General features: G+C 66.1%; 12 protein-coding genes across 12 annotated transcripts; 6 read left to right on the top strand and 6 right to left on the bottom strand.

Annotated features, from left to right (window-relative positions):
• Window positions 1-14: 14 nt before the first annotated feature.
• On the bottom strand, window positions 15-2,764 carry FA09DRAFT_331995 (A/B/D/E cyclin). Its single transcript, XM_025743269.1, has 4 exons — window positions 2,528-2,764; window positions 1,572-2,258; window positions 939-1,372; window positions 15-879 (listed from the first exon to the last, which is right to left on the bottom strand). Exons 1-4 carry the CDS (start codon window positions 2,540-2,542, stop codon window positions 363-365), a joined length of 1,653 nt encoding a protein of 550 aa, XP_025595957.1. The 5' UTR covers window positions 2,543-2,764; the 3' UTR covers window positions 15-362.
• A 497-nt stretch (window positions 2,765-3,261) lies between these two features.
• FA09DRAFT_331997 (hypothetical protein) lies at window positions 3,262-4,746 on the top strand. Its single transcript, XM_025743270.1, has 3 exons — window positions 3,262-3,473; window positions 3,540-3,923; window positions 4,003-4,746. The coding sequence occupies exons 1-3, from the start codon at window positions 3,302-3,304 to the stop codon at window positions 4,701-4,703; spliced, it is 1,257 nt and encodes a 418-aa protein (XP_025595958.1). The 5' UTR covers window positions 3,262-3,301; the 3' UTR covers window positions 4,704-4,746.
• A 126-nt stretch (window positions 4,747-4,872) lies between these two features.
• FA09DRAFT_331998 (hypothetical protein) lies at window positions 4,873-7,586 on the bottom strand. Its single transcript, XM_025743271.1, has 4 exons — window positions 6,854-7,586; window positions 6,703-6,775; window positions 6,514-6,640; window positions 4,873-6,464 (listed from the first exon to the last, which is right to left on the bottom strand). The coding sequence occupies exons 1-4, from the start codon at window positions 7,309-7,311 to the stop codon at window positions 5,089-5,091; spliced, it is 2,034 nt and encodes a 677-aa protein (XP_025595959.1). The 5' UTR covers window positions 7,312-7,586; the 3' UTR covers window positions 4,873-5,088.
• Window positions 7,587-9,079: 1,493 nt separating this feature from the next.
• On the top strand, window positions 9,080-10,640 carry FA09DRAFT_136933 (hypothetical protein). Its single transcript, XM_025739107.1, has 5 exons — window positions 9,080-9,510; window positions 9,560-9,900; window positions 9,956-9,989; window positions 10,045-10,218; window positions 10,274-10,640. Exons 1-5 carry the CDS (start codon window positions 9,240-9,242, stop codon window positions 10,549-10,551), a joined length of 1,098 nt encoding a protein of 365 aa, XP_025595960.1. The 5' UTR covers window positions 9,080-9,239; the 3' UTR covers window positions 10,552-10,640.
• A 1,010-nt stretch (window positions 10,641-11,650) lies between these two features.
• On the top strand, window positions 11,651-14,188 carry FA09DRAFT_332000 (putative Gpa2-guanine nucleotide-binding protein alpha-2 subunit). Its single transcript, XM_025743272.1, has 11 exons — window positions 11,651-12,265; window positions 12,326-12,360; window positions 12,430-12,579; window positions 12,656-12,804; window positions 12,898-12,906; window positions 12,966-13,094; window positions 13,157-13,178; window positions 13,240-13,398; window positions 13,450-13,470; window positions 13,529-13,744; window positions 13,805-14,188. The coding sequence occupies exons 1-11, from the start codon at window positions 12,136-12,138 to the stop codon at window positions 13,853-13,855; spliced, it is 1,071 nt and encodes a 356-aa protein (XP_025595961.1). The 5' UTR covers window positions 11,651-12,135; the 3' UTR covers window positions 13,856-14,188.
• A 22-nt stretch (window positions 14,189-14,210) lies between these two features.
• Window positions 14,211-15,830, bottom strand: FA09DRAFT_362727 (hypothetical protein). Its single transcript, XM_025745503.1, has 6 exons — window positions 15,786-15,830; window positions 15,597-15,723; window positions 15,478-15,535; window positions 15,110-15,418; window positions 14,690-15,051; window positions 14,211-14,631 (listed from the first exon to the last, which is right to left on the bottom strand). The coding sequence occupies exons 4-6, from the start codon at window positions 15,411-15,413 to the stop codon at window positions 14,344-14,346; spliced, it is 954 nt and encodes a 317-aa protein (XP_025595962.1). The 5' UTR covers window positions 15,414-15,418; window positions 15,478-15,535; window positions 15,597-15,723; window positions 15,786-15,830; the 3' UTR covers window positions 14,211-14,343.
• Window positions 15,831-16,594: 764 nt separating this feature from the next.
• On the top strand, window positions 16,595-17,805 carry FA09DRAFT_362728 (hypothetical protein). The gene is made up of 3 exons (XM_025745504.1): window positions 16,595-17,331; window positions 17,383-17,496; window positions 17,550-17,805. The coding sequence occupies exons 1-2, from the start codon at window positions 16,632-16,634 to the stop codon at window positions 17,424-17,426; spliced, it is 744 nt and encodes a 247-aa protein (XP_025595963.1). The 5' UTR covers window positions 16,595-16,631; the 3' UTR covers window positions 17,427-17,496; window positions 17,550-17,805.
• Window positions 17,405-18,120, bottom strand: FA09DRAFT_137087 (hypothetical protein). The gene has a single exon (XM_025739108.1). It carries the CDS (start codon window positions 17,944-17,946, stop codon window positions 17,455-17,457), a length of 492 nt encoding a protein of 163 aa, XP_025595964.1. The 5' UTR covers window positions 17,947-18,120; the 3' UTR covers window positions 17,405-17,454.
• Window positions 17,791-19,441, bottom strand: FA09DRAFT_332002 (FAD/NAD(P)-binding domain-containing protein). Its single transcript, XM_025743273.1, has one exon. The coding sequence runs from the start codon at window positions 19,223-19,225 to the stop codon at window positions 17,966-17,968; it is 1,260 nt and encodes a 419-aa protein (XP_025595965.1). The 5' UTR covers window positions 19,226-19,441; the 3' UTR covers window positions 17,791-17,965.
• A 585-nt stretch (window positions 19,442-20,026) lies between these two features.
• On the top strand, window positions 20,027-21,080 carry FA09DRAFT_362730 (HAD-like protein; the record flags this gene model as incomplete). Its single annotated transcript, XM_025745505.1, has 4 exons — window positions 20,027-20,198; window positions 20,266-20,811; window positions 20,869-20,894; window positions 20,954-21,080. The coding sequence occupies exons 1-4, from the start codon at window positions 20,061-20,063 to the stop codon at window positions 21,078-21,080; spliced, it is 837 nt and encodes a 278-aa protein (XP_025595966.1). The 5' UTR covers window positions 20,027-20,060.
• Window positions 21,081-21,126: 46 nt separating this feature from the next.
• Window positions 21,127-23,659, bottom strand: FA09DRAFT_322343 (hypothetical protein). Its single transcript, XM_025741049.1, has 9 exons — window positions 23,301-23,659; window positions 23,156-23,240; window positions 23,074-23,097; window positions 22,793-23,018; window positions 22,585-22,722; window positions 22,450-22,522; window positions 22,280-22,388; window positions 21,880-22,212; window positions 21,127-21,808 (listed from the first exon to the last, which is right to left on the bottom strand). Exons 1-9 carry the CDS (start codon window positions 23,573-23,575, stop codon window positions 21,215-21,217), a joined length of 1,857 nt encoding a protein of 618 aa, XP_025595967.1. The 5' UTR covers window positions 23,576-23,659; the 3' UTR covers window positions 21,127-21,214.
• A 1,172-nt stretch (window positions 23,660-24,831) lies between these two features.
• FA09DRAFT_137274 (hypothetical protein) lies at window positions 24,832-25,686 on the top strand. The gene is made up of 3 exons (XM_025739109.1): window positions 24,832-25,221; window positions 25,283-25,342; window positions 25,395-25,686. The coding sequence occupies exons 1-3, from the start codon at window positions 24,915-24,917 to the stop codon at window positions 25,520-25,522; spliced, it is 495 nt and encodes a 164-aa protein (XP_025595968.1). The 5' UTR covers window positions 24,832-24,914; the 3' UTR covers window positions 25,523-25,686.
• Window positions 25,687-25,954: the final 268 nt, after the last annotated feature.

Here is a 25,954-nt window from a genome sequence, read left to right on the forward strand (position 1 = left end):
GTTTCGCAGGGGGGGGGGTGAGGATGGCTGGGAGACGAGCGCGAGAAGGGGACGAAAGGAAAAAGGGAGCAAAAGATGGGAAGACGAAGAGCGAGAGCGTGGCTCAAGGGAGCAGTGCTCTGCGAAGTGACGAGAAAGGGATGTATGCGAGAGACGTGAGTGGAGGGAGGAGATGTGTAGATGTGACGGGTGCGCTGAAGTGAGACCGGGGGGGAGAGAGAGGATGTTTGCGCTTGCGTCGCGAGTGGCGCAGTCGGGCGCGCGGAAGATGAGGGATGCATGCCGAGGACAAAGGGTGGGATGATTCGCAGCCGACGACGGCGACGGCGATGAGCTCCAAAGCGTTGGCGTGACCGTGCGCCTCACTCGTCGTCGTCGAGCTCCGCCTCCTGGTCAAAGTCACGGCTGCAGTCGAGGAGCGGCGTGTTTGCGCGGCTGGCCACGCTTGCCGTGTTGCCTCGACTCTGCGCGCCCCACTGGCTGCCGCCGGCGGGGCGCTCCACGCCCTCGTCGGCGTAGAGGTCGATGATGCAGACATCATCGTCGCCGTCGGGATTGGCGCTGCAGAGCGGCTGCGCCTCGTCGGCCTCCGTGGGGTACTTGGTGCGCGCCCAGTTCGACACGTACGTGCTCGCACGCATAAACTTCTTGCTGCTGTACTTCTTGAAGAAGGCCGTGTGGACGCAGGGGCGCAGGCAGTAGTCGAGCATGAGCTCGGCGGTGCCGAGGAGCTCGGCCTGCGAGTACGAAGAGTAGTGCACCAGCGTGGCGTTCCACTCGCCACGCTCGAGACACTTGCGCGCCAGCCACGCAGAGGCGGCGGCGATCAGCGACGGCGAGTGGTCCAGCAGGCGGTGGTCGACGAGCGAGATCTCCATGCTGCATAGGCACGGTCAGCGACGCTGCAGCACGCAGGTGCGCTCTCCACGCATACGCACAAGTACTTCGCCACGGTGCGCGTCTGGATGTCGTAGTTGTCCGCCTTGGAGATGCGGCGCAGGAAATTCATCGGGTTGGCGTAGCTGAGGTTGAAGTTGAGGATCTTGAGCATGTAGCGCTCGGCACGCAGGATCTCCTCGTCGGTGTAGCCGCCCTCGGCAATGTAGATGAAGTTGCCGATGCTGGGGCACAGCACCTCCTCGTACTTGGCCGCCACGAACATGGCGGTGAGGCCGACGAGCTGCAGCTTGGCCAGGCTGATGATGCGGCGCGAGAGGAAGCGGTCGACGATGTTGAGCGTCAGGAAGAGAGTCTCGGGCAGGAGACGGAATTTGCCGTGGATGTCGATCAGCCAGTCGACGAGCACGCCGCGCATCTGCCAGTCGACCTCGCGCTGCGACGCCATGTAGTCGGGGCTTGGCATGTAGTCGGCCTGCGCGAGACGTGGTCAGCGATGGTGACGACGAAGCGACGCGACCCGACGCGATGCGCTCGACGGCGACGGCGGGCAAAGCAACCACGGCGAGGATGATCGACCGTGTTGGCGACGATGCTCACGGACGATGCTGCATCCGACACGACGCACGCCCGACGCGACACTACGGTGCACCACCGCCTCTGCATCCACTCACCTCGAGCTGCTTCATGTACACGAAGATCTCGTTGACGTACTCGGCGACCATGAGCGGGTCGTCTGCATCTTCGGCGTCGAGGTCCTCCCATCCCTCGTCTTTTGCCTGGGCGTGGCCGACGGGCACGCTGGCCTGCTGAGCCAGCAGGTGCGCCTGGTGCGCCGCCGCAGCCACGTCGACGCGCGGGCGTTTCGTGACGCGCGTGTCGTCGATGGGCTCACGCTTGACGGTGCCGGCACGGACGCCTGCTGCGGTGCGAGAGCTGGCAGAGGCAGACGTGGCGGCGCGGACCTTGGTCGTTGCTGTGGTCGATGCTGCTGCCGGTGCCGCACGAACTCGGCTCGTGCCGGCCTCCTTGAGTGTCGTGCCGCTCGTAGTCGCCGCGCGCTTCTCGAGACCCGATGCGCCGCTCGGACCGGCGACATTGGCTCTCGAGGCCTTTGCGTTGGTCAGGTCACCAAGTGCCGGCCGCTTGCGCGTGCCGAGCACGCCTGCGCCGCCGCGCGTCGTGGCCTCGTCGCCGGTGCTCGACGCGGCCGCCTTGCCGTCGAGCACGGCCTGCTTGCCCTCGGCGACGGACGACGATCCAGCGGCGGCGGCACCGGCCGTGTTGGCGCGCGTGGCGCGGCCGCCGGCGGTGGTGGAGCGCGTGGTGCGCGCCGCAGGGACGCGACGGGCGGCCGGCTGCTGCAGAGAGGAGGCGGCGTGAGCATGGTGCACACGGCCGAAAATGTCGTGGCGAGCATCCAGCACGGCTCGCGGCGGATGCCTCTGTGCACCGGCGACGGGCAGCACGGCGGCGCCTGTCCGCGAGACCCTGGCGCGGCGGCGGCGCGCGGGCAGGAGCAGCACGCGACGCGCGCGCCGCGGCGACGACGAGGTGCCATCGCGCACGCGCGCGACGACGAGCAGCGGCGAGCACTGCAGCCACGATGCGCAGCGAGGCGACTACTCACGGGAGCGGGCGCCATCTCGAGTGCGGGACGCGGTGCAGTGACAGCGGGTCGAGGGGCTGCTCAGGCGCGCGTCGGCGACGGACGGCTTGCGAGACGCGGCAGAGCGCGGGCGGCGACGGCAGGCCGGTGGGCAAGAGGAGCTGACGAGGCCACGGACGCGAGAGGTGGACGAGAGTAGGAGGCAGAGGCAGTGACGGGCGGTGGAGGGACGGGGTGGAGAGGAAGGCAGGGCGAGGGCTGCGGCTGTGGCATCATCACACGCGGCGCCTGGCGCGGCGGCCGGCCTGCCGCTGCTGGCCTGCCGCGCCGCTGGCCGCGCTGCCAGGCGTGGCCTGCGCCTGCGCCTGCGCCCAACGCAGCGCCCGGCCGAGCTTCGCGCGCGTCGCGCCACGCGCCGCGCCGTTCTCGCACGGCGGCGCTCGCTGCTGCTGCCCAACTTCTAACCTCCACCCGACGGCCAGCGGGCGGTGCGCACGCTTCTGCGCCTGCCGGGCACAGTGGAGGCGGAGCAGGCTGGTCAGACAAGCCTGCACACTCGAGCCAGCAGCTCAGCGACCTCTGTGCTGCGGCCGCACATGCCGAGCCGCCGCAGTGGGCGCCAGGCAATTTGCGCTGTCGGCGTGTGTTGGTCGGCGATGCACGGCGCGTTGGACGTGCCGGCCACGTGACGCCTCGAGGATGCTGCTCCCACGCTCCGCCGCTCTGGCACTTGCCTCCTTCTCGCCGCGCGCTCTCCGCTTCCGCCTCGCTCCTTCTCGCCGTCAACTCCCAACCATGCTGCGCACCCTCGCCCGCCGCCAGCTGCTGCTCCGCGGCGCCGCGCGCAGCGGTGTGGCCGCACATGCCGCAGCGCAGCCGCAGGCCGCTGCTGCCCCGTCCGGCTCGCGCCTGCCGCCGCATGTCGCGCCGCTGCACACGGCCATGCGCCCCAGCGCTCCGCTGGCCAGTGAGTTGCTGCTGCGGCGAGCGAGCGCCGGCGCCGAGGCTGACTCGCATCGTCGTGCGCTCGCAGAGAAGGCAGGCGGGTCAAGACGGTCGCGGCAGCCGCAGGAGGAGGAGGAGATGGAGGAGGAGCTCGACGATCTCTTTGGCGGCGTCAGCAGTGCAGACGCAGCTGCAGAGCAGGCCCCTGCCGCATCGCAGCCCTCTTCGGGCGCCTTCAGCATCACCGAGAAGCTCTCGCACGCCGAGGCATTCGCCAAGCACGTGCAGGAGTTCCGCACCGCCATGGCGCAGTGGAGCGAGCGCGGCGCCTCGCCGCCGTCCCTTGCTCCCTTCGGCAAGGCGCTGCACGTGGCGCGCTCGGGCGAGGACTTTGCGCTGCTCTTTGAGCTCTGGGCAGAGTGCCGCGCTCTGCGCCTCCAGCCTCTGCCGCAGGAGAAGTACAACGCCCTCGGTGAGTCGCAGGCACCCGCCAGCGCGGCGCCACTGGCGCGCAGCGATGCGTCAGCACTGACCCCGACTGCTCTCTTCAGCTCTGCAAGCGCTGAAGCGCCGGTGCCCCGAAGTCGTGCTGAGTCGCATTCTCAATGGCGACGAGAGCGAGCTCTACCACCCAAATTGGCTTCGCGCCATTCAGAGCGGGCTGCTGCGCAAGTTGCTGGAAGGCGAGCCGGCGCAGCTGGCCGCCAGCGCCGCCCTGCCTGGCGCGCCGCAGCGGTCGCCCGAGTGGCTCGCGCAACTGCAAGCTGTTGGGCAACTGAAGGTTGCCGCGACACGCGCAAGCGAGGAGGAGATTGAGGCTGCGGCTGCAGAGCAGAGCGAGCCAAACTTCTCGCAGCAGTCGGACAGGCGCAGCGTCTATCACATCGAACGTGCTACGCACCAGGTCGTCCTCATCGACCGCATGCTGCAGTGTGCGGCCTTGAAGCCCGTCGACGGACGCCACGACTGGTACCTGCTCGCCGCTGCGCTCACGGCGTGCAGCAGCCGAGTGCGTCGCATTGGCGTCTTCCCTCTGGCAGACGAGGTGGCCGAGCTGCTGCGTCTGCTGCGTCTGGCCTTGGCCGATGCCGACAAGAAGGCGGGGCGCACGATCGAGAAGCGCGACATGCGGCGCAGCAACGCTGAGACGCGCATCCCGGCCGTCGTCAAGGAACACCTGCCGCAAGAGGATGTGCAGGACGTAGTCTCGGCGCTGCACACACTATTGTCGGCTGCGGCGCCCGAGAAGTGAGCCGTCAGGCGTCTCGGCTTGCAATACAAATGCAGTGCAGCTCGCTTGAATGTGAGGCAGACGATGCGAGACGGAGAGACAGCGAGGAGAGGCATGTTCAGAGACAGTTCGATTGAGGTAGGAGCGGTAGTATTACAGGGGCAGAGATTGCGGCAGACGGGAGGGTGGGGGCGCGCGGTGGGACAGCATCGGAAAATCGACGCTGGGTCGGCGGGAGGGGCCGGCAGTGAAGATGATGCGGCCCGCGATGAACGGCGACGACGTAAGAGAGGCAAGAAAGAGCAAGTGAGGAGCGAAAGGGTAGAGTAGAGGGTAGGACATTGTGGCAGCGGGCTTTGCGAGCACGCGAGGGTAGGGATGATGAGCGACGGTGAGGAACACGTCTTCACCGCGTGGTGAACGACGTCGTGTCCCAGTAGTGACCGTCTGCCGAGCCAAGTTGGTGTGCGAGGCTCGCCAGCGATTCCGAGACATTCTGCTGGCCGAACGCCGCGGCCGTGGTGGAGTGGCTGTTCACGTCGTGCGAAGCGAGCGGCGAGTCGGCGTTCATGGCTGCTTCGAGGTCGCCCAGATCCATGCCGCGCGCCGCGGGCGCCAGGAACATGCTCCCGCCGAAGGGATTGTTCTTCATCGGGCCGCTTGGCGCCGTCGAAGGCTGGAAGCCGAGGCCGTCGACACGTGGCCGCGACACCGTGGGGCCGTTGTTCTGCTGCGTGCCCGCCAGAGGGAAGCCAGGCAAGTAGTCGGACCAGTCAAACTCGAGATGCAGGTTCGTCGCAAAGGCATCGTCGCCGCCGCTGGTGCCATTCGAGTGGCCCAGGTCGGTATGCCCGTTGGCTGGCGGCACTGAGAAGCCGACGGCCGTGTGCGCCGGCGCCGAGAAGCTCAGATGCAACGGCGCCGTGCTGGGTGCAACGCCGAAGAAGTCGCTCGTCTGCTGTGCTGGCGGAACGGCTTGCGCAAACGAAGCGGGGTATGGTGACTGCTGTTGCTGCTGCGTCGGCTGCGTCGACTGTTGCTGCGGCGCCGTCTGCTGCTGCTGCTGCTGCGGCTGCGGCTGCGGCTGCTGTTGCTGTTGATGCTGCTGCAGGAAGAAGTTGTTGCTGGCGGTGTTGGCGCCGAAGCCGTTTGTGCCACCGATGTCGAGCTGCTGCGGCAGCGAAAGGCCAAGGAAGGCGGCTTGGTTGGTGTGTTGTGCCTGGATGAACGCGTGATTGGCATCGTGGTGGTGGTGGCCGCTCATGTCCGTCGGCATGGCCTGCTGCGAGTGCGAGCGCTGGTGTAGCAGGCCCGGTGCACCGTTGTGCGACTGCTGCGAGCCAGACTGCTGCAGGTGCATGCTAGAGAAGTGCGCGCCAATGCTCGACGCCGACTGCCACGACGCAGGGCTGAGAGGCGCCGCAGCGAGCACGCGTCCATCGTCGTAGCTGGCACTGTAGATGCTCGTGCCACGCTCGCCGACCGAGGCGTTGCTGGCGCTGCCGTTGCTCGAAGCACTGCCGGCATCGAAGCGCGAAAGCGGACGGCCACGAGCAGGCTTCTCTTCTGCACCCTCGTCGTCGCTCTCGACGCCGTCCAGCATGCTCTGGCGCCGCTCGGGACGCGGCGCACTGACGCCGCGCGACGACGAGCTACGGCTGCGGCGGTCGGCTCCGGGACGGTAGGTGCACTCGCCTGGACCGCCGAGGTTGTGCGACACGCAGCGTGCACATGGCTCGTTGCCGTCACAGCGCGTCTTGAGCTGCGAGCACCGCAGGCAGGCTGTTGTACGGTCAGCCCATGCTCGCAGTGGTCGTCACGGCAGACTCACCTTTCGGTGACCGGTTGCGGAACGAGGCTGGCGGCAGCGGCTTGCCGTTGCTGCCGACGCGGCCGCGGCCGTCCTTCTCGTGCAGCAGGCGGTTGTGACGGACGAGCGAGTCTTGGCGAGAGAAGCACTGCAGAGAGACAAGCACGGCGTGAGACGCAAGTAGCACCACGCTCGACGATCAGTGCGCACCTTGCCGCAGAGCTCGCAGCTGTATGGCTTTGAGGTGACGTGGCGCAGGGCGTGCCGTTGCAGGTGGACTTTGCTGCGGGTGGAACGCGGGATGAGCGTCGGTCGACGCATGACTGGGGCGCGCAGCAGTGGCGCACGACATGCCACTCACCGAGCAAAGCAGGCGCCGCACGTGTCGCACTTGTGCGGCTTGAGGCGCTGCACCTCCTCGGCGCCCTCCTCTGCGCCATTGTCCATGCCCTCGTCCATGTCAATGCCATCGGCGTCGGCGCCATCGAGGCCGTCGGTGCCCGGGCTCGTCTCGTCCTCGGGCGACGAGCGCGTGTTGCCGTGGCGCAAGTCGGCGCCAAAGCCGCCGGCGAGGAAGGCCGAGGGCGCAGAGAAGGCACCCATGGGGTAGGCCGGGTAGGCCGAGGGGCGCGCGGCCATGTGCGAGTGGCGCAGCGAGGAGTTGTGCGAGGAGAGGGCAGACGCGTCCTCACGGATCGACGAGAGCGCGCCGGGGTGCACGCTGTGCGACGTCACGCCGCCGGCGCCGGCGCTGTACGGCGACGCCGCGGGCGCCATGCTGGGCAGGTCCCAGGCCAGGTCATCCTCGTCGATGCGCATCGTGGCCACAGAAAGTCAGGCGACGCGGTGGATGATGAAGCAGCAGCGGCAAGTGGCACTGCAGGTGCGAGATGTGGGGTGTGCGGCGTGTGCGAGCAGAGACGGCGACGAAGACGGTGCGCAGCAGCAGCGCAGGAAGACGTGGATGGGCGAGTGGCTGTGATGGAGGAGGAAGAGAGATGGAGGGAGGAGAGGAGACTGGCTGGCAGCGCTTGGCAGAGAGAGAGGCGGCCGAGACACAGCACGCAGCGCAGCGCAGCAGCAGAGCGAGGCGTGGTGGGCGACGCGGCGCCGGCGCTGGCTGCATCCAGCAGCCGTTGCTGGGGCGCGGCGCGGCGCGGCGCGGGCAAAGCGAGCAGCGACTTTTGCGGGGAAGGGGCCAAGTGCCTGCCTCGCCGCGGACGCGCTCCTCTCTCCGCACCTGCGCAGCACAGCTGCTGCACCGCTCGCCGGCCCGCTCCGCCGGCTGCAGGCGCGCCATCTCTGCATCTGCGCATGCGGTCTGCCGCCGGAGTGCCCTGATCGCTGGTGCTGGCGCTGCGCTCATGCACTCGCCTCCTCCGCACCCAAACAGAGCGCCATCAAATGAGAGGGGTACAGCACAGGGGCACAGAGCACCACGAGGCGTCGACGCCCTCGTTCTGGGCGCGGGTGAGCCCCTGCGGTGCGGCAGCATCTCTCTCGCGCTCTCGCGTCTCTCCCCTCCTCTGCGGCGGTCTCGCGGTGTTGCCTCGCCTGCACCAAAGCAGCAGAGCCTCGCAGCGGCGCATGTCGGATCTGCGCGCCGTGGCGCCGCGGGCCAACCGTCCGGCCTCGGCCGCTGCTGCCGTGGAGCCTGCTGGGGCCGTTGCGGCGCGGCGTCGCTGCTGGCCTGCGCGCGACGTCACTGCGCTCGCACACTGCCCGGGTGCCCTTCCCCGCAGTCGAAGCCTCCAGCGCTCATGCCGCTCTCTCTCCGCACAGCCCGCCCTCCGCAGCTCTCGCGCCAACGCATGTGCAGCTCGTGCAGCACACCGCTCATGTGCTGCACAGCTCGCCTTTTGGGGCGGGCGCCACGCGGCGGCCGGCTTCGGCCGGTAGAATACTTGGCCATGTCACGTGTTGCCAGCAACGCGCTCGCCACCTCACGCTGCGGGCTCAAGACACCTCGTTGCCGCAGCCGAGCAACAGCAACGTGGGCGTGCGTTCGCTCGAGCCCTCTCGCTCCGTCGCGGCTCGGTTGCGCAGCTGCGGCCGTAGCGAAAGTCGAACGACGACGACGTCCTCGCTGCCCTGCTCCCAGCGTGTGGCGGCGTGGCGCGCGCGGTGCCCAGGCCCTCATCGGCCCCCTGTCGTCCCTGTGCCGCAGCAAGACGAAGATTGTGCCTCGCGCCTGCGGGCGCAGCGACAGCAGTGCCGGTTTGAAAGCGTGGCCGACGAGCGTCTGGCGCTCTCTCGTCTGTCCACAGAAGCGGTACAGCAGCTCGGCTCCGAGCAAGGAGAGCGCCTGCCGCCGACGCATGAGCGCGTTCGTGCACAAGGGGCACCGAAGCCGACGAGCACAGCATGCCGCAGCCACAGCTCGGCTCTTACTGCAAAGCGACGTTGCAACGCAGCCGAGGACGTAGCGAGATGCTCACGGCCGCAGAGCGTGGGAGCGCAGCCGAGAGCGGCGGCAAGCAGAGAGCATCTCGGGCCCGTGCTTTCATGCCCGCACGCATCTCGACTGCGCAGCCGCAACCCGCCGCCCTGCTCGCTGCCGAGGTGCTACCATCTCGCTCGTCTGCGTTCGAAGCTGCGACATGCACCAAGATGCAGAGCGCAGGCGAGGTGTCACGCTGCGAGCGTCGGCAGAGCCATAAAATGCCAGCTCCGGTGCTGTCCTCGCCGCTCGTCCGCACCTCGCTTCCGCACCCCAAGCTCTGCCTCTTCACCCCTCGCTCGCCGCCATGGAAGCTCTACCTAGCTTCGAGCCTATCACGCCTCCTCTCGTGGGCATGCCAGCAGCCAGCACCGCTCCCAAGAAGCAGAGCGAGGGCTCGTTCGCCACCATCATCGTGGCCGTCTGCGTCACCGTCGCCGTCATGGTCGTCATCGGCGTGCAGCTCTACGTCCTCTGGCGCTCCGCTCGTCATGCTGTGGCTGCTCCCCGTGCGCACGGCAGCGGCGCTGGTATGAGCCGTCGTGGGCGGTCGCAGGGACTGAAGCAGGATGAGATTGGTGAGTGAAGAGTGCGGCTAGCTCTCGACCACGGCTGACACGTCACTAGATGCGTTCCCCGTCATCAAGTGGGACCCCAGCATGGCTTCCGGCGTCGATCTCGAGAGCGGCCGCAATAGCAGCGGAACGACGCCGCTGGATGACTATGCTGCCGGCAATCTCGCACTCGTGCGATGCTCATCGTCGCCCGCGGCGCAGGGCGCTAGCTCGGAGCCCGAGTATACGCGAGCCGACGACATCGAGGCCAACGCTGCCGTACATGCGCTCTCATCTCGAGCTGAGCCGCCGATGCGGTCACGCCCCATCTCCCTTCGCCATGTCCCGCGCGCTCGCGCATGGTCGCACCAGCAGTGCTCGATCTGCGTCGAGGCGTTTGTGCTTGATGATGAGGTGAGTGACCAGCGCTCTCGCCGTCCAGCTGCCCTTGCTCAATTTTCCTTGCCAGTTGCGCGTCCTGCCTTGTCCTGCGAAGCACAAGTGTGGGTCTTGCTGTTGTGAGCGAACGGTCGCTCGTCGCTGAGCGCATTCTCACAGTTCACGCCGAGTGCATCGATCGCTGGCTGCTCAAGCGCTCCGTCTGCCCGCTGTGCCGCACCGACTTTGCGCCCCCCGAACCTGCACTGCTCATCTCAGAGAGCGAAGCATCGGGCGTCGTTCTCGAGGAAGGACCAGCCAACGGTGTGACGCTCTGGGAATGCGAGGCCGGCAGTGAGTCTCGCTTCTCAACGCCGTTGTCCTCAAGCTCATCTCTGGGCCTTCGCAGCTCCCGACGCTGCCACGCACCCTTGCGACAAGGCACCTCAGTCGCCACTGACTGCTTCGCGCCAGCGTCGCGACGGCGAGGACGGTTCACGTCCCACAGCAGCTGCGCTCGAGCTCGAGCTCGACGTCGAGCAGCAGGCGTCCTACGCCGCGCATGACTGCCAGCAGAGCGCTCCATCTGCCGCGGCCGCGACTGCCGTCGGCGCTGGCTCGGCATCAGCTCATCCCCATGCTCCGCTCGTCACGCACCTTCCTCCGCTCTCGGTGGTGTCGGCGTAGCGGCGACTAGCAAGCGTCACGCTGGCCGTCGGCGAGCGCATGGCATGTCGGAGCCGCGAGCGGCCTCGCTTGACGCTGCGGGACCCGGCACCTGACTTCCCTCCCCCTCGGCGTCTATACCCTCGCCCTGTGCATCTGCACCTGTAGCCTTTACGCCCCGACTCTGTCTCCGTTCCCATGTCACCCTCGTCACGATCCTACCGCCGCGCCGGCACGGCTTTGAAAATGAAGCCAAGTCATGCGCATGATGGAAGCGTGACACGCGCCCTTGTCCTCGTTGATGAGGCGCACAAGGTGGTGGGAGCCGCGCTCCTTCCGGCTTGCTCGCTTTTCGAACCGTCCTGACCAGCGCTCTCTCCTCTCTGCACGGCAAGCCCCTCTGATGACGAGCGCCTCACCGAGGCCGAGCGATGTGTGCCTGGCCGGCCGGCGCTGCTTGGCGAGGGAAGGCACGCACGCGGCGGCCTGTGCGGCGAAAGAGCATCGCGGCCCGCCACGAGGCGTCTAAATTGGCCGGCGGCGGAACGGCGCTAATCGGGCGGAGCAGCAGGCCAAAACAAGCACAAGAGCGAAGGCCCGCGCGGCGAGAGAGGGGGCGTGCAAGAGCTGCGCTCTGCTGCGCTGCTGATGGAGAACAAGGCCGCAGCAGCAGGCATCCCGCCGGATGCACGTCCAGCACGTGTGAGCGCCGAAGGAAATCCACAGGCGGCTGTGGCGGAGTCGAGAGAAGGAGGGAAGCGGGCAAAGATGAGGTGTCGCGAAGGGCGAGCGGCACACGGGAGGAGAGGCGGGCCGCCGCGGCCGTTGCTGGTCCGGGCGCAGCGCCTGCGTCGGAACTGGCGCTGCACCCTTGTGCTTGCCCGCGGCGCCCGGCCCGTTTGGCTGCGTTCACGCGCCGCTCGCTCGAGCGCGAGCGTCTTTGTGTTGCTTGAGGCGTCGAGGGCGCAGCTGAGCAAGGCGCGGCAGAGGGCACGGCTGCTGCTCTACGACCGGGCGCATCTCTCGCCCTCGCTGTGGCAGCAAGGCGTGCATGACAGCCGCCCGGCCGCGGCCTCGATGACGCTCGCCGCTCCTCTCCTGCCTGCTGCCCGCTTGCTGCCGTTGCGTGCCTGCTGCTTGCGCATGATCCATCCCTCGCGCGCCCTCGGATCCGAGCAGCACCAGCTGATGACCGCTTGTGCGGCGCCTGTGCTGACGCTGCATCTGAGAGCTGCCGAGGGACGCTGCTGCAGCCTCGCATCTGCTCCTGTGGCTGCGCTGCGCCCTCTGGCGCATCGGCGCGGCTCTTCGCTGCCGAGCGCTGATGGCTGCTCAGCCGCTGCATCGGATACAGCAGCACTCTCGGACCTGACGAGCTGCTGACCCTCTCTCCTCTGCACCACCACCACCGCCGACGACCCCACCACCGACCGCCCGCCGCCCTCGCAAGACACCTTCCTCTCACACGCAAGCCCTCCAAGCCTGCCTGATCCCTCTCGCCCTCTCCTCACGCCCGCCTCCTCGCCTGCGCACTCCGCGCACCTCTCTCCGAGTCCCTCCTCAGCATCTCACCCCGAAGCCTCGCACCTCTGCTGCCGCGCACCGATGGGCAACTGCCTCTCCAACAGCGCGGGCAACGACGGCTCGCCCGAGTCGCTCAAGTCGCGCCAGCTCGACCGGCTGCTGCGCGACGACGAGAAGCGCATGGTCAAGGAGGTGAAGCTGCTGCTGCTCGGTGAGTCGCGCTGGGCCCCGCCGCAGGGGATGCGCAGCGCTCAAGGCATGCTGCTGTCAGGTGCGGGCGAGAGCGGCAAGTCGACCATTCTCAAGGTGAGTGGAGCAGCAGCTCAAAAGTTGCACCGCGATGCCACATGCTCAGTTTATCCGCGCTGCCCCCAGTCCATGCGCCTCATTCATCACATCCCATTCACCGCCGCCGAGCGCGAGCACTACCGGCGCCTCGTCTTTGTGAACCTGGTGCAGGGCATGAAGCTGCTGCTGGACGCCATCGAGGAGTGGGGCGGGCACTTTGAGCATCCCGAGTACGCCGTGAGTTGTGCATTGTGGCAGCGGTCGTTAAGCATCGCAGTGCTGAGAGCGAGTGGACGACGACGCATCGAAACAGACGTTTCTCTCGCTCTTCATCGCATATCCAGACATCGCCGAGGAGGAGCCGTTCCCGGCAAACTACTTTGAGCCGCTGCGCCTGCTCTGGAACGACGCCGGCGTGCAGGCGGCGCATCGGAGAGGCAACGAGGCTGCCGTGCCGGAAAAGTGAGTCGCCGCTGGAGGCATGCGGGATGAGATAGGCCCGGAGGCGCTCGGCTGGCCGCGCTGACACTCTGTGGCTCTGCGCTCTCGCTGCAGTCTGACCTAGTGAGTGGCTGCTCCAGAGCGCGGCCTTGCTAGGCGTGAGGCTCATGAGCGCTGCGCAGCTTCTTTGCCGACCTGGACCGCTTCTTCGACCCGCGCTACGTGCCGACGGACTCTGACATCCTGCGGTGTCGCAACAAGACGACGGGCATCATTGAGACCACGTTCCCGATCGATGACCGCATGTACAGGTGAGTCGCGCAGTCTCTAGCGTGCTGCCTGCCGTTCCTAGATGCTCACGTCGCCTGCGCAGAATCCTCGATGTCGGAGGACAGGTGAGCGCAGTGCACGCGAGGGAACGAGCGACAGCAGCACTGACGTGCTTCTTCACGCCAGCGCTCGGAGCGCAAGAAGTGGGTGCACTGCTTCGAGGGCGTCACGGCTGTGCTGTTCCTCGTGGCGCTGTCGGGCTACGATGCCTGCCTCGTCGAGGACCGCGACAGCAACCAGATGCAAGAGTCGCTGATGCTGTGCGACTCCATCTTCAACTCAAAGGTGCGTGTGTGGCCAATCGGAGGCGACACGTGCTGACAGCTCGGCCCGCAGTGGTTTGCGCGGACGTCCATGGTGCGCTGCCTTGACAGGCTCTCTCGCTGCTCAGCACTGATGCCTCGCCGCGCCGCAGATTCTCTTCCTCAACAAGGTCGACATCTTCCGCACCAAGATCATGTACTCGAGCGTCAAATCGTACTTTCCCGACTATGACGGCGACGACCAGGACTTCAACGCCGCGCGCAACTACTTCAAGCACCGCTTCTGCCGCCTCAACCGCTCGCAGACCAAGGAGATCTACCCCTCCTTTACAAACGCTACAGATACGGGCCTGCTCAAGATTGTCATGGTGCGTTGCGGCCGCGTGCTGCGAAGGGAAAGAGCGCGGGCTGATGAGATTGAATTGCAGGCGAGCGTCACGGACATCATCTTGACGACGAGCTTGCGCGACATCATGTGATGGCCGTCGCTCAAGCACGGCAGCCGTGTGCGCCGCACTGAACAGCGTCAGGGGTCGCATGCGCCTCCAACCAGACCTGTCTTCGACTCTTACGACCCCTCGGGACCACCTCTCCTTTGCGCGCGCCGCCCCCCTCTTCCCATCGCCCGTCACCTCTTCCCCTCGATCGCGCACGCGCCTTCACCGGCAGTCGGCGCTTCACATTCCCTTCGTCTCTGTCCCGTCTCGAGCTCTAGTTGATTCCCCCGGCCCGCGTGCTACCCCATCCATCTGTACTTCTACCCATCATAGGACCCGCCGTCAAGAGTGAATCAAGAGCTTCATTGCGCGAGAAGACGGGGCTGATCGTGTGTGGCGCCCACTACAGAGGTGTATGGAGCGCGCGATGGGCGACGTGTGAGACAGAGTAGAGGTGACAGATGCAGAGGAGAAGTCAGGATCGTGAAGCGTGTGTGCGAAGTCGAGGCTCGACGCGGCCGCTGATGAGCTCAGAAGTCGCCCTTGATGCCGCCCTTGGGCATGACGCCGCTGCGGCGCGTAGCTGCCGGCGTCATCAGAGCCGCCAGACCGCCGCCGAAGGGCGAGGTGTGGCCCGCCGTCCACGAGGCATACTTGCGGCCCGCGACGATGTCGCGCAGCTCGTCGTCAGTAGGGCATGTCCACGGAGGCGTGCTCTCGCGCGTAGAGCGCCACTTCTCAGTCATGTTGAAGCCCTCGCGCAGCTTGTCGCAGTTGAGGTTGCTAGCTCCACCCGCCGTCGAGGCGTAGTCCATGACCTGTGGCCCGCAGCTTGGTCAGCGATGCTCTGTGAGGCTCAGTGCTCGAGCCACTCACCTTCTGGATGACGTCGCGCGTGATCGGACCGTCCGGGTGCGGCACCGGAGTGCGCTCCATGACGCGCATGTTGAGTCCGTTGATCGTGCTGAGGCACAGGACGTTGAGGTAGTGCAGGATCGCCGAGCGCACCTCCTCCTTGTTGTCGGGCGTGTTCATGGCCCACGCGACCGGGAAGAGGTAAACTTTGTAGCCATAGGGCTGAAGGCGGAGCAGAGCAGTCGCCGGATTGTTGTTGTTGCCGGCCTGTACGTCGTGGCTGAGGAGCGCGAACGAAATGTGCGTCGCTCCGAGGAAGCGGACTTCCGTGCTGCCCTTTCTGGCGCTCGCGCAGTAGACGCAGCCCTCCGAAGCTACCTGGTCTGGACGAGCAAAGCTGTCAGACGTGTGCCGCTCAGATGTAGAAGTGGAAGAACCCACTCATGCCCTTGCTCATCTCCAGAAGCACCAGGTCAGAGAGGCCCTCGTCCTCCCTCCAGCCGGAAGCCACGTCGTCGCCCTCGCGCTGCCATCCAGCAGCGAGCACGGGAAGAGCGGCCATGAGGCGCTCGTAGCCCTGCTCGTAGCTCGCCGCATCCTTGAGGACGTCGGCGGGGAAGTAGACACGCGCAGGGTCGCCCTTGAAGACGGCCGTCATCTTCTCGAGGTCGACGTCGAAGAGGTCCAGGAAGTCGAGCGTGCGGGCCGCGACGCACAGGAAGTTGGCGTAGCCCTCGGACACCATGATGACTGCGAGGAGCAAGGTGAGCATTGGGACTTCTCTGCCACTGATGTAGACCTCGGCTCACCTGAGTGCCTGAGGCTAGACGAAGTGTAGAAGGGCGAGTTGCGCGCGCGAGCCGGTCGCTGCAAGGCGGGACGTGTCAGCGTGGCTGTCTGCGCCAGAAGCTTCAGCACGCGGACTCACCAAGGGCCGTCGATGAGCTCGAGCTGTGCTTGAAGAGAGCTGTGGCTGGTCTTGCCTCGTCGATGGCGAAGAGCTCGGGGATGAGCTGGACGACGACGGCGAGGAGGCGAGGCCTGCCTCGGGTGGGCTGTATGCGTGTCGAGCGCGCGTCAGCACTGCAGCCAGTAATGCCACAGCCAAGATACGCACAGTGAGATGAAGACGAATTGATGCAGTGAGGCGGCAGTGGCGAGATGACGGGAGGTGGTGGTGAGAAGCGAAGCAGCGAGGCAGGCACGGGCACTTAAGTATGGCGGTGCGAGAGGCGGCGCGGTGCGCGTGCACGTGCGCGGACACGCTGCTTTCGGCCTCGTCCATCACTGCCTGCTCGCAGCTGCGTTGCTGCACCCTGAAGCTCGATTCGGTGCTTCCAATTGATTGAGAGTTCCTTCACAAAGCGCAGTGAGCTGTCAACTACAGATCCGTAGGAGAATTGCGAAGGTGAGCGACAAAGATGTGACGGAAGAGACATGACTGCGCGCGCGAAGGCCGGCGCACCCCAAACCGACGCTTGGATCATGGCAGGTGCTAGCTTTACTCGTTGACCTGTGCGCCGATCGTGGCTACTCTTGCGGATGATGATGAGGAGGCAAGAGAGCGGGATAGTCTTCCGAGCGGCGCGCATCAGCGGGATGATGCGCGCGAGGTACTCAGGGGCCGCCGCCGTCAATCACGGGACGGCGACTCAACGGCGTCCGGAGCAGCGCCGGATGAGATAGGGTGTGAGAGTGGTGGCACCTTTAGAGAGCGATCAAGACGAGCAGAGATGTTCGTCTTGTGCCGCAGTGCGCCGGCCAGCCAAGTCAGAAGGCAGGGAGCTGGGCGAGCAGCCTGTTTCGGGTGACGTGGTGGCGTCCCGCAGCAGCGCGGCCCGGGTGACGCGCTCTGCCTTGCCCGATGCAGCAAGACGAGGCCTGCCCCGAGCCTTGTCGCAGCTCTCCTCTCACCACCACCATCGTCATCCGGCTCTCTGATACACGCCTCTGGTCTGCAACCATGCCGCAGCGCACCATCAAGCTCACCGTGCGCGTCGTCGCTCGCGCCGAGCAGCCCTCTCCCGATCTCGCCGAGAGCAGCAGCGCGACGCAGCGTGCTCTCGCGCCGGCGATTGAGCCCGCCCGCAGCGACGGAGCGCGAGCATCGGAAAGCTCCATTCGCTCGGTCCAGGTCTTCACTCTCGAGCCTGGCGAGGAGCTCGAGTTCGCCGTCGAGGAGCTCGCCAGCGCCGGCGCGCAGCATGACGGCGCCTCCGACGGCGCAGAGCAGCATGCAGCATCTAGCAAGGCAGAGCACGTCGTCTGGCGCTCCGATGGCGAAGCTGCGCGTCACCATGCGCACTTCGCCTCCTTCTCGCACTACCATGCTCGCGGCAACACCCACGAGTCGGGCGGCAGCGTCCACACGACGGACTTCGACGACACGTCTGAGGCCGCATGCCTGCAGAGCCTTCTCGCGGGCCCAAGTCGCTCGCATACCACGTCTGCTGCGCATCAGACCGCAATCGCCACCTCAAGCTCGCATCGCAACCGAGCGCCCGAGCACAGCCGTGCTTCTAGCGATCTCTCGTGGCAAGAGCTCGTCTCCGAGATGTCCGCAGTCGCGCTCGCAGAGGGCATCGAGGGCCCGACTCCGCTTTGGCAAGTCAACGGCGGACCAGCAGTAGCACGAGCACCACGCATCGCATACCGCAGCCGCAGTGTGTACAACACTACCTTCTCGCACCGCTCGACGCTGACGAGTCTGCCAGCACAGCTCCGCGCGAACGCTTCGAGCGCGGCTGGTGGTCGGTGACGAAGATGCTGCGCGAGGCGGGCGTGGATCAGATGTACGCCGAGCAGCTGGAGAACAATCGACTTGACAGGTGAGAGCAGATGCTCAGCTTCTTGTTGTTCAACTCCTGACGCTGCGCTGAAGGTACCTCGACTTGCGCGAGCGTGGCTTTCCGGGCGGATATCGACACTGCACCATCAGCGCGTACCTCGATGACATCGACGCCGTCAATGCGCTCATCTAGCGCCCTGCCGATCTCGTGCGGCATCATCCACGTCAGGCTCCCTTCCTCGGCATCACTCTCCCGACTCCTCAGCAAGTCTTTCTGATCCTCGTCTTCCCTCGTCTCGCACCGTACTGCCAGCCTCCACGATCGACTCCCTTCTGCGGCACAGTGAAGAATCAGATTTCTACAGATGACGGCCCTCGTAGCAGGGTAGCGCGAGCTGCGCCCCGACAGAAGCTGAGAAGCGGTATGACGAGGCGATGCGAGAGAGGTGGTATGATGGATAGCTCGGGGCGCGTGTCGTGAAGTGGGCATCGGGTCGTCTGCTGCGCCGTCAGGCCTTGACCGGCGAAGCGTCGGCGACGCGCGGGAAGGCGTCGTACTCGGGCAGCTTGAAGTCCTCGACCTCGGGATCGCGGTTGACGCGGCTCTTGACAAACGAGAGACTGACGATGCGAGCGCCGATGCTGAGAGCCGTCTGCAGCAGCCAGAGACGCCAGGCCGACTGCGGGTGCACGATGCCGGGGACGAAAGAAGGGAGCGCCTGCGTCTCCTCGACGAAGGGGCGGTAGACCTGCTCGTAGGCCTCGAGGGCGCGCGCCGGGTGCTCGTCGGGCGCCAGCTTGCTGAGCTCGCCAGCGAGCACACGAGCGCCGAGGATGCTCAGCGGCGCACCCATGCCAGTGAGCGGCGTCGGCGCATAGGCGGCGTCGCCGAGCGCCACGACGCGGCCGACGCTCCAGTGCCGCAGCTTGATCTGTTCGCACTTCTGCATGTAGAAGTCGGGCGCATCCTTGATGGTGTCGAGCAGCCGCGGCACCTCCCAGCCTGCATCTGCGAATTGGCGGCGCACCAGCTCTTGCTGCGCCTCGGGTCCAGCACGAGAGGCCGTCTGCCACTCTGCGCGCTGCGCGTCGGTGCGCGGGAAGAAGGAGAGACAGACGCGGAGAGTGCCGTAGGGGTCAGGGCGCACCATGGCGACGCGGTTGGGCAGCGCCGTGAAGATGCGCCACCACTCGTCGTCGCTGGCGCTGCGCGGCGCGGTCCAGTAAGCGAAGAAGGCGCCCTTGTCGTTCGTCGACACGGCGTCTGCGGGAAAGACGGCGCGCCGCGTGCGAGACCACTGGCCGTCGGCGGCGACGAGCAGCTCGACGCGGCGCGTGTCGCCGTTGCTCAGCTGCACCTCGACGGCCTGCTCGTCGTTGGCGAGCACGTCCTGCACGGCCGTCTCGAAGAGATACTCGATGCGCTCGTGCTGCATGGTGCTGTCCATGAGGATCTGCGCCAGGTCGCCGCGCAGAATCTCGTGCTCGCTCGTCATGCTGATGCCCTCGACGGGAAAGGCGGCGTACGGCGTGCCGTGCCGGTCGACAAAGTGCGTGCCGCGCTCGGTGGTGTTGAGGCGGCGCAGCTCGGCGAAGAGGCCCATCTCCTTGAGCACACGCAGCGCCGTGCCGTTGACGTCGATGTTCTGCCCCGTCTGCGCCTGCGAGCGCGTGCGCTTCTCGACGACGGTCACCTGCATGCCGGCCTTGGCCAGGTGCCAGGCGAGCGTGGGGCCGGCAATGCCGGCGCCGCTGATGAGGACGCGCATGGTGTGCTTGCGGCTTGGGTGTTGGTGGGGAGAGCGGTCGGTGCACGGAGCAGCAGAGGACTCTTATAGCGTCGAGCTCGACGTCGGGGTGCGCAGTCGAGCTGCGCAATGCCGCAGCCATGCATGTGTTGCCGGCGGCTCGGCACGCCTGCGAAGGAAGCGCACCGCGTGCAATCGCGATTTGCGCAACGTGGCGCCGCGAAGCCACCGCGGATCTCTCATGTCAGCATGCCCCTGGGACGCAGGCACCGATGCCGCGGAGGGCGCATCTAGCTCAGCACCTGCGTCAGCGCAGCGTCTCTGCGTGGCCTCGCCAACGTCGAGTGAGGCCAGACGGCGAGCGCAGCAGCGCAAAAGCGAGCGCATCCGCGGGCGCCGGTCCGAGGCCGCCGCGCATCATCCGCGGACGCAGGCGCACCCGAGCTCGCGCTGCCCGCCATGCATGCCGCGCCGGCACCGCGGGCGCTGCGGCCTGCCGTCTGCGTCCTCGCCTCACCGCCGCTGTCCTGCCATGCCGTCGCCGTCTCACGTCACACCCCTGCCGGCGGCAGCGATCAAGATGCAAGCTGCGGCAAGCATTCATGCCGCGGACGAGCCGTTGTGCCGCGGCAGAGGCAGGCGCCGCATGCCGAGGAGCGAGGCGAGGCCGTCGTGCTGCTCCCACGCATGCCAGCACGTGACGCATCCTTACCCCGCACTGCGGGCTCGGTGACCGGCCCGACCGCCATTGCCGGCTCGCCGAGGCTTCAGGCGCTCAACCCACGCTTCACACCACGCTGCACTCCTTGCCTCTTACCCACTCCTTCCGCTCACCCTCGCACACACACCTGCAGCCATGGCTCCGCGCGCCGTCGTCGTGCACGACGTGCTCGGCACCCTCTTCTCCCTCGACGAGCCCATCAAGGAGCTGCAGAGCATCTTCAGCGCCCAGCTCGCCGCTGCGCCCCACATCTTCGCCGAGCTCGTCGTCATGGTGCGTGTGTTTGCCGTGTTTGCTGGCGCTGCAACTGCTGCATGCTCACGGCTCGTGACACGCACAGGACTGGTACCATGCCGCACAGCGCGACTTTGGCTTCATCAGCATGCACGGCGCCTACCAGCCCATCGGCACGGTCTTTGCCTCGACGCTGCCGCGAGTGCTCTTGCAGGCCGGCCTGGCGCCCGAAAGCAGCAGCAGCGATCTCGCCTCCGCCAAGCGTGGCGCAGGGCGCCAGCCCGCCACGTCGGTCGAGGCTTCGGGCTTCGAAGAGGTCGTTCAGCGCATGATGGGCTCCCTCAAGCGTCTCACTCCGCGGCCAACGATGCAGCAGGCATTTGCGACGTACGAAGCAGAGGGCATCGAGGCGTGGGGCGCCTCGAATGGCAGTCGCGAGCTCTCGACGGCACTCTTCGAGGGCGCGCTGGGCAAGGGCAGCGTCAGAGACCACGGCGTGTCGGGCAAGGAGGCACTGAAGGGCGTAGGCGTATTCAGCTGCGATGAGGTGCAGATCGCAAAGCCCGATCCACGCGTCTACCAGGCGGTGCTGGAGCGCATCGAGCGAGGAGAGAAGGACATTCAGAAGTTCTTCGTCGCCACACACAGCTGGGTGAGTGTTGCGACAGAGGTCTGTCGTTGTGGCGGCTGACCCAGGCTCCGCGCGTAGGACACGTTTGCGGCACAGAAGGCCGGGTGCGTCTGAGTCTCCTGCTCTTTCGCGGCGCACTGTGGCTGATGATCGATTCGCACAGCTTCAAGGTCGTCTGGGTCACCAACGAGGAGTTCCACGGCGCCTCGGGCATCTACGGCACACCCGACTACATCGCCACCGACCTCGCAGATGCCGCAAAGCAGATCGCCGCTGCCGTGCGCGGCTGAGCGCGATCAAAGAGTCACCACAGAACGCAGCAGTCACGCGAGGAATGGCATACGTAGCATTCGTCTGGAATAGAGTAGGAGACAGGTATCGGAGAAGCGACGGGGCAGAGCAGCGAGGGGAGAGATGATACAGGTCAAGCGCGACGAGAAAGACGCTTGATGGAGCCAAACAGACCGCCTCCACCGCCTCCAGCCTTCTCGGAGGAGTAGTCCGAGACGGGAGCTGGCGCGGAGCTCTTCTTGGCGGGCGCTGAGGTCCTCGTCTGAGCCGTTGCGGGCGCTTGCGTGGGTGCGGACGCAGGATGACCGTTGGTGAGCGGCTTGGCCGCCGGCGCAGGTGCAGCCGCAGCGGCGTCCGGCTCAGCGGCAGGCTGGCCAGAGACGATGGGCGCCTCTGCATGTGCGTGCGAGTCGCCGTTGGGTTGAGCGACGGGCTGCGGCGCCGCTGCCGGGGCTGCCTCAGGTTGGACGCCGTTCGATGTCGGAGGCAAGGCGGCAGCGCTTGGCTGCCTGGCGTACGACTGTGCTCGAGTAATAACCTCCTCTCCCAGATCGTCGCACGTATCCCACGGTCCCCACTCGCCGCTCTCAATCAACCGTGCCGTCTTGGCCTCGGCCTCGTCGACACTGGAGCCCTGCGAGATCTCCGAAAGCTCGCGCCAGAGGGACTTTTGCGCCGCTGTGCGGCCCACGATTTGACGGATGTGCTCGCCGTTCTTGAGCACGTACTGTGAAGTGCGTGCCAGACAGTGTAAGCTGCTGTTGCCTGGCCACAAGGCAGAGGAAGGGGGCAACGTACCTCCCAGCGCACGATGCCCGGGTTGCCAGCGACGAGCGTGCCGTTGCGATGATGAATTGTGACGCCGCGAGTGTACGGCTCGAGGCCAAACTGACTGACGCGAAGCTTCTTGACGAGGATGCGCCGCTGTTCGGTCAGCTCTGCATCCTGCGCCGAGCCGCGTGCAGAGGTCCACTGGCGCGTGATGCGCTCGTACTCGGCCGCCAGCTTGCTGTGGATGCCCATCAGACGCTCCCGAGTGGCGGTGTCGAGCAGCTTGTCGTTCTCGCCGGCTTCAGGGGCGATCCACTCGAAGAGATTGACGACGTCGCCGCCGATGGGCTCGACGAGGCGCTGAAGGGGAAGAGTGTCAGCAAAGCGGAAGTGCGAGAGCAGACGCTGGCACATGGGCAACACGCACGTCGGCTGGAACATTGGGCGTCACTTCCTCGAGCTTCTGCGTGATGGCAACCTTGCTGCGCACGACGGGATCGAGGAGACCCTTGACGACCTTCCAGGCTTGGAAGAAGCTGCGCGAAGGTGGATCAGCGCGGCAGCCCCAAGCACAGACGTTTTGCGCGACCGCCTCACATCCAGGGGCCGCGATGAATGAACATAGTGCCGAGCGACTCGGGATAGTATGCCTCGAGACACTTGACGACGTCTGTCCAGCGTGTCCAGACTGTGTGAGCACGCGAAAGCAAGGCGCTCTGATGCGAGACTTACAGAAGAGACTGCCAAAGTCCATGTTGCGCAGTCCAAAGCCGGCAAGGTCGAACACGATGGTGACCTTGTCCTGCGGCGGCACCATGAAGAGGCGCCACGTCTCCATCTGCGCAATGATGTACTTCTGCATCGTCGCCGCTGCGTTGCGTCGCGCTCCGATCAGCCCTGCTACCTCGTCGGTCGCAAAAAGTGCTTGCTCAAGACTCACTCGGCTGGCCGTTGGTGAAGTGTTTTTTGAGATGCACGTAGCAGACGGGCTGCTCCAGGGCGTTGCAGCCGCGCAGGTAGATCTTGGCGGCACTGTTCTGCTCGTACCACTTTGGAATGTCCTTGCTGTTGCCTTCGTCGCCCTTCTCGGCCAGCTCTTCGACGCCGGAATCGAGACGCCACTTGAGACATGTCGCGAGCATGGCCATGGCGCGCGGGACTTCCCACTGCGAGCACAAGGGCGTGAGCGACAGATACAAAGCGTGCGAAAGAGGAACGCACCTTGCGAGCGCGGAGGAAGCGCAGCTGCGAGGCGGAGTGAGCATGAGAAAGAGGAAGCATGTGTGGAGAGTGCGCAACTCACGAGGGTCGTGTCGGGATTGTCGCCCTTACAGAAGCGCCAGAAAGTGTCCTTGAGCGCATCGGAGCCGTATGTAGCGAGCAGGTCGCTGCGGCCAGGAAGTGAGCAGAGCGCTCGCAGGCCATGCCTGCGTGAGTGCACCACTCACCGCATGCCCGCCTCCTCCATTGCCTTCTTTGCGTCCTCCTTTGCCGCATCGTCCTGCGGAATGCCACTCTTCGTCACGTCCTTGCTGACCTCGGCATTGTCGAGCTCCCCGGCCACGCCGACGCCCTTGGTCGCCGTGCCCGAGGCGCGGTCGCAGCAGTCGAAGAAGGCGGCCCACATCTCGCGCAGCTTGGCCTCGTGCTCGGTCGTCAGGTTGCCCGCGTAGCCCTCGGGCGTGTCGAGGTGCTTCATGTCGACTTCTTGCCAGTCGGACATCGTGGTCACTTGTGCGAGGGAGGAGTGTGTCTTTGTGGTGTTGCGTGCTGCGAGAGAGGAGCAGCCGGAGTGGAACAGGTGCGGACAGACGGGAGTGCAGCGAGCCGGAGCTGCCTATATACTCGCCTCGCCAGCTCGCCGCATCGCCTCGGTGCCGGGTGCAGCGCCTCGCTTGGCCTGTGCATCCTGCTCCACTCCTGCCCTGCTCTTCGCTTGCGGCACGAGCGCCAAGCGGGCGCCGGCAAAGCGAGCTCCGGGTGTGAGCATAACGCGGGGAAGGACGCTAGCGTTGCTAGCGTGCTTCGCGTGCTTGCCACGGCGGACGCGGCGAGGGACGCGCCGCCGTGCTGCGTGCATCTCGGCTCTGACGGCTCCGCAGCGGCAGCACGCAGCGGCTTGGAGCGCCGTCGAGGAGCGAGCCTTGATTTGTCGCAAAGGAAGATGGGGTGCCGCGGCCGTCGCTGCCGCGCGGCTGGGCTTAGATCGCCTCCGCCTCACAGCAGCAGCAATCTCGAGCGCGGCATCCGAGGCGCCGGCGCAGCGCAAGCCGAGAGTGCGGGGCCCCGTGGGGTACGCTGGACTCCGCCGCTGCCTTCTCACCACAGTCGGAGGGCAGCGCGTGGAGCAACTCTTGCTGCTGCGCTCAGAAACCGCTCTCGCCGCCTTCACCTGCTCACTTCTCACTGTGGCAGCAAGCGAGGAGCGTGTGCCCAGGGCAAGGCTCGACTCACAGTCTCTCCTTTGTGTGCTTGACCTTGCTGCAGCTCTGCTCTCAGTCTGAGTGCGGCGTACACAGCACCCAGCAAAGTGACGGCGGAGCAGCATGCAGGCGCTTCCAAGCAAGAGCGTCGCACGCTCAGGGCTCAATTTCGGCTGACCTCCTCAGCCCAAACATGCACGCCGGCGAATGTTCAGGAGCGCAGCGGTGGCTGCCGTGCCACGTCAGCGGGAGCTCGGGCCTCCTCATCAGCCCGCGACACGGCTGTGGAGCGGAGCGATCCGAGCACAAAGCGCCAGCAGACGGGCGCGGCGCGGCGGCACGCGAGGACAAGGCGGCGCTCACGCGCGTGCCCCGGCCCTCTTTCGCTCCTCATCCATCTCTTCACGCCTGCACCTTCTCTACTCCGAGTGACATCTTCGGTTCATCCTGTCAGCATGGCGGGGATGGCTGAGGCTGTGCTTCGGGTGCGGAAGGACTCAGAAGTCGAGAGCGCTGGATCTGTCGTTGCCGTGGCGGGCAACGACATGCCACGGCTCGCCCATTGTCTCTCCTCGTTCTCGTCTGCGCGAGTTCTTCGAGCGTGTAAGATCTCGGCTCTGCTTGCCATGCCTGGCAAGCATGCGCAGAGATCTTACACGTCTTCAAGCGCTTCACGCAGACGCTGAAAACGTCGAGTCGCCGCTGCCGTGGCTGGCAACGCCATGCCGAAGGCACAGCCGCAGCTCGCTTGCGTCTGCGCGACTGCTTTGCGTCTCATCTCGCTTCATCCTTGCTGTCTCCGACAAGCATGAGGGGAGATTCGTTGCCGTAGGGAGCGCACAGACGTTGAGACGGCCGGGCACAGCTGTCAAGCGCGACGGCATGCCGTCGAGGCTAGCTCATCGCCTCTTCGCCTCTCTTCTCTGGTCCTCTCTCTTTTCTTCGTGTGAGTGTCAATCGTCCACGTCTCTCGTCGCGTATCGCTGACTTTATCTCTACCACTCCAGTCCCTCGCTTGCGAACGGCAAGGCCACCGCGTCGGCAAGTGCGATCGAGCTCTCATCATGGTGCGCATCCAGCAGCCTACACTGTCTTCCTCGCTGACTTCCTTTCTGTCAGCAGGCGGACATGACGGCGTCGTTCGTCGCCAACTTCGCACCCGAGATCGACCGCGCGGAACGTCTGCGGCTCGGACGATGTGTAGGAGAATGGCGAATGCCTGTCCTGCTGCCACCTGGACAGCCTGAGCAGCACCACATGGCCACTGCTATGTCGGTGTTGCTAGCCTGTCCTGGTACCGCAGCCCTGGCTTTCACCTGTACTCTTCCATCATCGTTCCGGCTCCAAGATCGGCAAGAGCAAGCTCGCGTGCCGGGCCATTCTCTCCTCAGCTCTCATTCGGCGAGCGGCGGTGCAAGCCACGTCATCCGCTCCAAAGATGTACAGTCGTGTCTCCTCGCGTTCCAAGACGCACAGCCCGGCAACACCACACTGCCGCTGCCGTGTGGATGTTACCGGGCTGACTCGCTGGTAGAGCTGGGCCGGCCGATGTGTAGGCACTACATCGTCGGGAGTTCATGACTGCAAGGCCGACGACGACGAGTCCGCAGCCGTACGCTCCTCGGCCGGCTGCTCGTAGTGCCGCTTCCTCGGCGCCAGTCGGATTGATCGGTCGAGGC

Source organism: Tilletiopsis washingtonensis, assembly GCF_003144115.1.
Source record: "Tilletiopsis washingtonensis strain MCA 4186 unplaced genomic scaffold FA09scaffold_21, whole genome shotgun sequence".
Taxonomy (NCBI): Eukaryota; Fungi; Basidiomycota; class Exobasidiomycetes; order Entylomatales; genus Tilletiopsis; species Tilletiopsis washingtonensis.